General features: G+C 41.2%; 1 protein-coding gene across 1 annotated transcript in view; it reads right to left on the bottom strand.

Moving 5' to 3' along the window:
• Nucleotides 1-10,000, bottom strand: part of syne1a (spectrin repeat containing, nuclear envelope 1a) — a 253,359-nt gene that overhangs the window by 116,451 nt on the left and 126,908 nt on the right. The window contains 9 exon segments of the mRNA XM_087806340.1: nt 584-739; nt 1,710-2,027; nt 2,083-2,247; nt 2,329-2,466; nt 2,922-3,075; nt 3,133-3,305; nt 3,374-3,538; nt 8,683-8,838; nt 9,402-9,545. Of these exon segments, the coding sequence (XP_087662466.1) occupies nt 584-739; nt 1,710-2,027; nt 2,083-2,247; nt 2,329-2,466; nt 2,922-3,075; nt 3,133-3,305; nt 3,374-3,538; nt 8,683-8,838; nt 9,402-9,545 (1,569 nt within the window).

The raw sequence follows: 10,000 nt of genomic DNA, 5'->3' as shown, positions 1-10,000 counted from the left end.
CCTGGACCACAAAGATACAAACATCTCTCATGACATCATCTCAAACATCTGATGTTCTCCTGGAGCACAAATATACAAACATCTCTCATGACATCATCTCAAACATCTGATGTTCTCCTGGAGCACAAATATACAAACATCTCTCATGACATCATCCCAAACATCTGATGTTCTCCTGGAGCACAAATATACAAACATCTCTCATGACATCATCTCAAACATCTGATGTTCTCCTGGACCACAAAGATACAAACATCTCTCATGACATCATCTCAAACATCTGATGTTCTCCTGGACCACAAAGATACAAACATCTCTCATGACATCATCTCAAACATCTGATGTTCTCCTGGAGCACAAAGATACAAACATCTCTAATGACATCATCTCAAACATCTGATGTTCTCCTGGACCACAAAGATACAAACATCTCTCATGACATCATCTCAAACATCTGATGTTCTCCTGGACCACAAAGATACAAACATCTCTCATGACATCATCTCAAACATCTGATGTTCTCCTGGACCACAAAGATACAAACATCTCTCATGACATCATCTCAAACATCTGAAGAGCTCACCTGCAGGTTGAGCAGCAGAGAATGGTAGCGAGCAGTGATGGTCGTCACAGTCACGCTCACACGGCTGCTCAGGTAGCTTTCTTCCAGGACCTGCTGAGCCAGAGAGGACAGACCTTCCACCTCAGTCTGGCGAGCGAGCACTGATCCCAGACACACCTGAGAAGAAGAAGAAGACATGTCACATCTACTGTCATCATGATCATCTCCCATGATGCAACACTGTCATCAGTGAACACATGATGCATCAACGCTCCTCCCATGATGCAACACTGTCATCAGTGAACACATGGAGCATCAATGCTCCTCCCATGATGCAACACTGTCATCAGTGAACACATGGAGCATCAATGCTCCTCCCATGATGCAACACTGTCATCAGTGAACACATGGAGCATCAATGCTCCTCCCATGATGCAACATTGTCATCAGTGAACACATGATGCATCAATGCTCCTCCCATGATGCAACACTGTCATCAGGGAACACATGGAGCATCAATGCTCCTCCCATGATGCAACACTGTCATCAGTGAACACATGGAGCATCAATGCTCCTCCCATGATGCAACATTGTCATCAGTGAACACATGATGCATCAATGCTCCTCCCATGATGCAACACTGTCATCAGTGAACACATGGAGCATCAATGCTCCTCCCATGATGCAACACTGTCATCAGTGAACACATGATGCATCAATGCTCCTCCCATGATGCAACACTGTCATCAGTGAACACATGGAGCATCAATGCTCCTCCCATGATGCAACACTGTCATCAGGGAACACATGGAGCACCAACACTCCTCCCATGATGCAACACTGTCATCAGTGAACACATGGAGCACCAACGCTCCTCCCATGATGCAACACTGTCATCAGAGAACACATGGAGCACCAACGCTCCTCCCATGATGCAACACTGTCATCAGTGAACACGTGGAGCATCAACGCTCCTCCCATGATGCAACACTGTCATCAGAGAACACATGGAGCATCAATGCTCCTCCCATGATGCAACACTCATAGACTCAGGGACATTCCACGTGTTATTACAATGTTTTCCTCTGAGTTTGAAAATGATTCTTTGTTAATCTTTGTGTTCTTTGACGTTGACGCCCGATCTCACCTGAAGCGCCTTCATCTCGGACTCCTTGGCGGTCCTGCCGGACCTCCGGTCCCTCCTCAGGTCGGCCATCTGGTCCATGCGGTCCAGCCACCGCGTCGAGGCGCCGAACCTCTCGCTCATGTCGGCGAGCTTGGCGAGCGCGGCGCCCAGCGTGGCCTGAGTCTCCTCCAGGTGGCGCTGGTAGTCTCCCCACTCGCGCTGCGCCGCGTCCAGGGCCCGGTCCTCGATCCGAGGCACCCCCCACGGGACGACCCGCTCCCTGCTGGTCAGCACCGACGACAGCAAGGCCTGGCCGCCCGAGCAGCTCTCGCGCAGGACCTGGAACCCGTGACGGAAGTTGAGTTAAGTTAAGTGTGTCCGAGGAGATCCGTACCTGAAGCTGCTTCAGCGTGTCCTGCAGGTCCTCCATGGTCCACTCCGGGCGGGCCAGCGACGCCAGGGTGGTCTGCTCCTGCTCCAGCCAGTCCTCGAACACGTGAAGAGCTCTCTGATATTCCTGATGGACCTGCACCAACCCTTTGGCTTTGCTCACTGCATTCTGAGGAACACAAGTGGGGCGGAGACACGCGTGACACCAGGTCCAGGACAGAAGAAGAAGACCAAGAGGTCAAGGACGAACCTTCGCCTTTTCCTTGACGCTGTTGTATCTGATCTGCAGCTGCTGGACTTCGCTCCGGCTGCTGCGGGGCATGCTGGACCCCTTGGCGCCGATGGTCTCCAGGGGACTGCTGTGACTCAGGACCTCCTCGTAGAGGAGCTGGAACATGAAGATAAAAGCGAGTGAAGCTCTGATCCTCACGGTCAGGACCAACCATCGTCTCATCCTCACATGGTTCTTCTCAGAAGCGTGACACCATATACGTTCAGATGTTTGTCTCCAGGTGGCTCTTGGGGTCTTCTGAGACCAGAGGTCAATCTGTCTAGTCACCCATCAATGTTGCTGCTTCTACAGTCACCAACTCTATGACCCGAACACCTGGACTTGTAGACCGAGGACTATTGTGAGCCTTGATTCTGATGAAACCAGGTCATCAGTGCCCGAAAACAAATGTGTTTGTGGTATCCCTTGTGTTGTCTCTGGGTATAGCTGAACAACCTCCTCCTACTTTTGTTGTAATATGTTCTAAATCCATTGATATTATTAACTTCTGTCGGGAGATGTTACCTCCACACATGGACCTGCTGGAACAGACCATGGATGGAACTGGTTACCTTGGTCTTCCCCAGGTTCGCCGTCTTGTCCCTCATCTCAGAGAACTGTCGGTCGGAGCCGCCGAGCGTCTCGTCCACTCGCTCCATCCAGAGCAGGAACTGACTCGCGTCCTCCTGGTAGCTGGTCCAGCGCGACAGGGCGCCCTCTAGCTGGCTGGAGTGGAGGTGCAGCGGGGTCAACATCTCAACCGAACACACGACGGATCCTCACCTTTTACACTGGATGGACGAGGCCAGAAGAGAGTCCCAGGAGTCCTTCAGGTCCTGGGTCTGTTTACGGATCCCCGGGACTCCCTCGGCCGAGGTGTTCCTCTGGACCGCCTCCCCTCGCGTCAGCAGCATCTTCAGCTGGATCTCTCGCTCCAGACGGGCGGCCAGCAGTGCCTGGGGTCAAGGGGGGGTCAAGGGGGTCAGATTGTGGTGACCTTGTGGACCGTTGTATCTCAACGCACCTCGAGCTGCGACGTCCTCTCCTCCAGCTCGCTCTTGCGGTCGCTGGTGGAGGCGCAGGCGTCCACGACCTTCTGTGCCTCACACACCCAGTCCTGGAGGTCCTTCAGTCCGCGGGAGAAGAGCTGATGTTCTCCCGCGATCCTCTCCATCCGCGAGGCTTTATCCTGCGGAGAGCCGGAGATTGACCTCCTGGTGATCCAGGAACTGAACTCGTTTTTAAAACGCGAGGGACGGGGATCCCAGAGGCGGCACAAGGGATACCACAAACACATTTGTTTCCCGGGTTACAAAATCAGCAAATATGTAAAACCCGACATATTATTACTGTTATATATACTATATACTATTAAACAATTTCCCGAAGGAGACCTCCTGAGGGATCAATAAAGTTTTACCTTACCTTACCTTACCTTACTATAATACTATGTTGGCTCACGGCAGGGAAATAAAGGTTCGAATCAACAAAGGTGAACAAAGTGACATCGTATAGTATAGTATAGTATAGTATAGGTAAAGTAGCTTGATCAAGTGACATCATATAGTATAGTATAGTATAGTATAGTATAGGTAAAGTAGCTTGATCAAGTGACATCATATAGTATAGTATAGTATAGTATAGTATAGATAAAGTAGCTTGAACAAAGCGACATCATATAGTATAGTATAGTATAGTATAGTATAGATAAAGTAGCTTGAACAAAGTGACATCATATGGTATAGTATAGTATAGTATAGTATAGATAAAGTAGCTTGAACAAAGTGACATCATATAGTATAGTATAGTATAGATAGAGTAGCTTGAACAAAGTGACATCATATAGTATAGTATAGTATAGATAAAGTAGCTTGAACAAAGTGACATAATATAGTATAGTATAGTATAGATAAAGTAGCTTGAACAAAGTGACATAATATAGTATAGTATAGATAGAGTAGCTTGAACAAAGTGACATCATATAGTATAGTATAGTATAGATAAAGTAGCTTGAACAAAGTGACATAATATAGTATAGTATAGTATAGATAGAGTAGCTTGAACAAAGTGACATCATATAGTATAGTATAGTATAGATAAAGTAGCTTGATCAAGTGACATCATATAGTATAGTATAGTATAGTTTAGTATAGTATAGATAAAGTAGCTTGAACAAAGCGACATCATATAGTATAGTATAGTATAGATAAAGTAGCTTGAACAAAGTGACATCATATAGTATAGTATAGTATAGTATAGTATAGATAAAGTAGCTTGAACAAAGTGACATAATATAGTATAGTATAGTATAGATAGAGTAGCTTGAACAAAGTGACATCATATAGTATAGTATAGTATAGTATAGTATAGATAAAGTAGCTTGAACAAAGTGACATCATATAGTATAGTATAGTATAGATAGAGTAGCTTGAACAAAGTGACATCATATAGTATAGTATAGTATAGATAAAGTAGCTTGATCAAGTGACATAATATAGTATAGTATAGTATAGATAGAGTAGCTTGAACAAAGTGACATCATATAGTATAGTATAGTATAGATAAAGTAGCTTGATCAAGTGACATCATATGGTATAGTATAGTATAGTATAGTATAGATAAAGTAGGTTGAACAAAGCGACATCATATAGTATAGTATAGTATAGTATAGTATAGATAAAGTAGCTTGAACAAAGTGACATAATATAGTATAGTATAGTATAGATAGAGTAGCTTGAACAAAGTGACATCATATAGTATAGTATAGTATAGATAAAGTAGCTTGATCAAGTGACATCATATGGTATAGTATAGTATAGTATAGTATAGATAAAGTAGCTTGAACAAAGCGACATCATATAGTATAGTATAGTATAGTATAGTATAGATAAAGTAGCTTGAACAAAGTGACATAATATAGTATAGTATAGTATAGATAGAGTAGCTTGAACAAAGTGACATCATATAGTATAGTATAGTATAGATAAAGTAGCTTGAACAAAGCGACATCATATAGTATAGTATAGTATAGTATAGTATAGATAAAGTAGCTTGAACAAAGCGACATCATATAGTATAGTATAGTATAGTATAGTATAGTATAGTATAGATAAAGTAGCTTGAACAAAGTGACATCATATAGTATAGTATAGTATAGTATTGTATAGATAAAGTAGCTTGAACAAAGTGACATAATATAGTATAGTATAGATAGAGTAGCTTGAACAAAGTGACATCATATAGTATAGTATAGTATAGATAAAGTAGCTTGATCAAGTGACATCATATGGTATAGTATATTATAGTATAGTATAGATAAAGGAGCTTGAACAAAGCGACATCATATAGTATAGTATAGTATAGTATAGTATAGATAAAGTAGCTTGAACAAAGTGACATCATATAGTATAGTATAGTATAGTATAGATAAAGTAGCTTGAACAAAGTGACATAATATAGTATAGTATAGTATAGATAGAGTAGCTTGAACAAAGTGACATCATATAGTATAGTATAGTATAGATAGAGTAGCTTGAACAAAGTGACATAATATAGTATAGTATAGTATAGTATAGATAAAGTAGCTTGAACAAAGTGACATAATATAGTATAGTATAGTATAGTATAGTATAGATAAAGTAGCTTGAACAAAGTGACATCATATAGTATAGTATAGTATAGATAGAGTAGCTTGAACAAAGTGACATAATATAGTATAGTATAGTATAGATAGAGTAGCTTGAACAAAGTGACATAATATAGTATAGTATAGTATAGTATAGATAAAGTAGCTTGAACAAAGTGACATAATATAGTATAGTATAGTATAGTATAGTATAGATAAAGTAGCTTGAACAAAGTGACATCATATAGTATAGTATAGTATAGATAGAGTAGCTTGAACAAAGTGACATAATATAGTACCTTACTATAATACTATGTTGGCTCACGGCAGGGAAATAAAGGTTCAAATCAAACCTACACCTGTCAATCAATCAATCAATCAATCAATCAATCAACAACGGCGTCACCTTTGAAGTTCGATTCTCAACATTGTACATTGAGACTCTCTTTGTCACTCGCTGTTCTCTAGCCTCGCAGCAGCGGTGAGAGGCCATACACGTGGATGTTGAAATGCTCAAATCTTCCTAAATCCCCAAGAACTAAAGAAGATTTCTAAGATGTCAATCAAACACGTCTGATTATTTATAACATGTCTGGGTGTAGAATTGCTTTTCCAGACATAAAGGGAGGGAGTGAAGGGAAGAGCTATAAATAGATCCTCGCGACGGTGAAAACAAACGAATCTCATTCATCTTTTGTTCGAGGGATTCTCACCGTCCTGCAGTCTCTTCAAGTGACATCATATAGTATAGTATAGTATAGTATAGTATAGATAGAGTAGCTTGAACAAAGTGACATCATATAGTAGAGTATAGTATAGATAGAGTAGCTTGAACAAAGTGACATCATATAGTATAGTATAGTATAGATAGAGTAGCTTGAACAAAGTGACATCATATAGTATAGTATAGTATAGTATAGATAGAGTAGCGTGAACAAAGTGACATCATATAGTATAGTATAGTATAGTATAGTATAGATAGAGTAGCTTGAACAAAGTGACATAATATAGTATAGTATAGTATAGATAGAGTAGCTTGAACAAAGTGACATAATATAGTATAGTATAGATAGAGTAGCGTGAACAAAGCGACATAATATAGTATAGTATAGTATAGATAAAGTAGCTTGAACAAAGCGACATCATATAGTATAGTATAGATAAAGTAGCTTGAACAAAGTGACATAATATAGTATAGTATAGTATAGATAGAGTAGCTTGAACAAAGTGACATCATATAGTATAGTATAGTATAGATAAAGTAGCTTGAACAAAGTGACATAATATAGTATAGTATAGTATAGTATAGTATAGTATAGTATAGTATAGATAAAGTAGCTTGAACAAAGCGACATCATATAGTATAGTATAGTATAGATAGAGTAGCTTGAACAAAGTGACATCATATAGTATAGTATAGTATAGATAAAGTAGCTTGAACAAAGTCACATAATATAGTATAGTATAGTATAGTATAGATAAAGTAGCTTGAACAAAGTGACATAATATAGTATAGTATAGTATAGATAAAGTAGCTTGAACAAAGCGACATCATATAGTATAGTATAGATAAAGTAGCTTGAACAAAGTGACATAATATAGTATAGTATAGTATAGATAGAGTAGCTTGAACAAAGTGACATCATATAGTATAGTATAGTATAGATAAAGTAGCTTGAACAAAGTGACATAATATAGTATAGTATAGTATAGTATAGTATAGTATAGTATAGATAAAGTAGCTTGAACAAAGCGACATCATATAGTATAGTATAGTATAGATAGAGTAGCTTGAACAAAGTGACATCATATAGTATAGTATAGTATAGATAAAGTAGCTTGAACAAAGTGACATAATATAGTATAGTATAGTATAGTATAGATAAAGTAGCTTGAACAAAGTGACATAATATAGTATAGTATAGTATAGTATAGATAGAGTAGCTTGAACAAAGTGACATAATATAGTATAGTATAGTATAGATAGAGTAGCTTGAACAAAGTGACATCATATAATATAGTATAGTATAGATAAAGTAGCTTGAACAAAGTGACATAATATAGTATAGTATAGTATAGTATAGATAAAGTAGCTTGAACAAAGCGACATCATATAGTATAGTATAGTATAGATAGAGTAGCTTGAACAAAGTGACATCATATAGTATAGTATAGTATAGATAAAGATGTCAATCAAACATGTCTGATTATATATAACATGTCTGGGTGTAGAATTGCTTTTCCAGACATAAAGCGCTTAAACAATCAAAACAATACTCAAAAAAGTACTTTAAAGATCAAGATAATACTGAGAACAACACAGGAGTTCCAGAAAATTCAAGGACAAGCCTGAACAAATAGAAACGTCTTAAGATGTTTCTTAAAGTAGTCAGTAATAATAATAATATAATAAGATAGACTCCATCAAGAGCAAAGAGAGAGAAGATCGTTCCAAAGCTTAGGAGCAACAGCCTTGAAAAGATTTCTCTCCTCTGGTCCTGAAGTTCAGGAACCATCAGTAGATCCTGATCCACAGACCTCAGAGCCCGAGCTGGGGGTGTAAGGCTGGATCAGATCAGTGATGGAAGGAGGAGCCTGACCATGAATAGATCTGAAAGTAAGAACCAGAATTCTAAAGTTCTTGCAAGAGATTATTGATTCGGTCGCTCTGATAAGTGACCTTGGGATTATTCAAGAGTCTCCGGTACCTTGGTGAGGTTGCTCAGGGCCAGGTACTGGGCCGACAGCTGGGACACCCGGTGGACGAAGCCCTTGCCGGCCGCCTGTCCCTCCCAGAGGCGATGGGCTTGATCCCGGAGGTCCGCCAGCGCCGCCTCCCGGCTGGACATCTCCTCCAGGACGCACTGCAATGAAACCACGTGAGAAGAAGCTGGTCAGCGTCGGTCGGTCGGACGTGAGAAACCAGAAGACCAGAGTCTGCTTGGGCTGAAGGTACTTCAGGTGCTGAGGGAGGAAATGTAATTACTGGCACAAAGGCGGTGGTTCTTCTCCGGCGACAAACAAAAATAGCAACAACGATAAGAGGCTCCAAGATGGCTCTGATATTTCCTTTTGTCGGGTTTATCTCTGGCTGTCCGCCTCCTTTTGTCTCCGAGCCTTATCTCGTTCGCGAGAAGGTTCTTCGACACATGCGGCGAATTAATTGGATTCCAGACTTTTTTTCCCTTTGACGGTTCTGTCAACTCGTGGCTCTATTTTGGATCCGGTGGTGCTCGACGAATCTAATTAAGGTCCTTCTGTTCTCCGCTAATCTGATGGAGCTGCAGTTCTTGAGATGATGGAACCGAGGGTAGGGTTCAGAGGTCACGCCACATAAGCATGAGAGGTTCGGTTCCTTTATCCGACGGTCGGATCCACCCGAGACGCTTCCTGAAGCTGAACATGTGTGGGATCTTCTCATGTGTACCTGGAACTGTCCGAACTCCTGCTTCTTGGCCCGGAGGTCGTGCAGGCGAGCGCTGCTCTCCTGGACCTTGCTCTCCGTGAGGTCCAGCCACTCCTGCAGCGGCTCGGCGCCGTCTTCGAACGCCGCCATCTGAGCCTGAAGGTTCTGCCGACACATTGGGACAAACAAAGGTCAACGCAGCAGAGACGAGGAGGTCCTTCACGCAAGGAGATGGTTCGTCCAGAATCCCTGGTGTTGTCTCGGGGTCAAAGGTCAATGACCTCCCTGGATTCCACGGATGCATCGGCAGCGACGGAGGTCGTTCGCCTCGACCCAGAGACGACACAAGGGATGGAACAAACACGTTGGTTTTTTTTTCAGGCCAGCGGGTCACCTTGACCCTGCGATAACGCAAGGGTTTGAGAATAGGCGGGAGACGGGAGCTGGGTCAAAGGTCAAACCTTCCTTTGAACAAAGTGACATCATATAGTATAGTATAGTATAGATAGAGTAGCTTGAACAAAGTGACATCATATAGTATAGTATAGTATAGTATAGATAAAGTAGCTTGATCAAGTGACATACTATACTATACTATACTATACTATATGATGTCACTT

This window comes from Callionymus lyra, chromosome 13 (assembly GCF_982586985.1).
Source record: "Callionymus lyra chromosome 13, fCalLyr1.hap1.1, whole genome shotgun sequence".
Classification (NCBI taxonomy): Eukaryota; Metazoa; Chordata; class Actinopteri; order Syngnathiformes; family Callionymidae; genus Callionymus; species Callionymus lyra.
The sequence above is the reverse complement of the archived record's forward strand: the minus strand, read 5'-3'. Positions and strand labels throughout refer to the sequence as shown.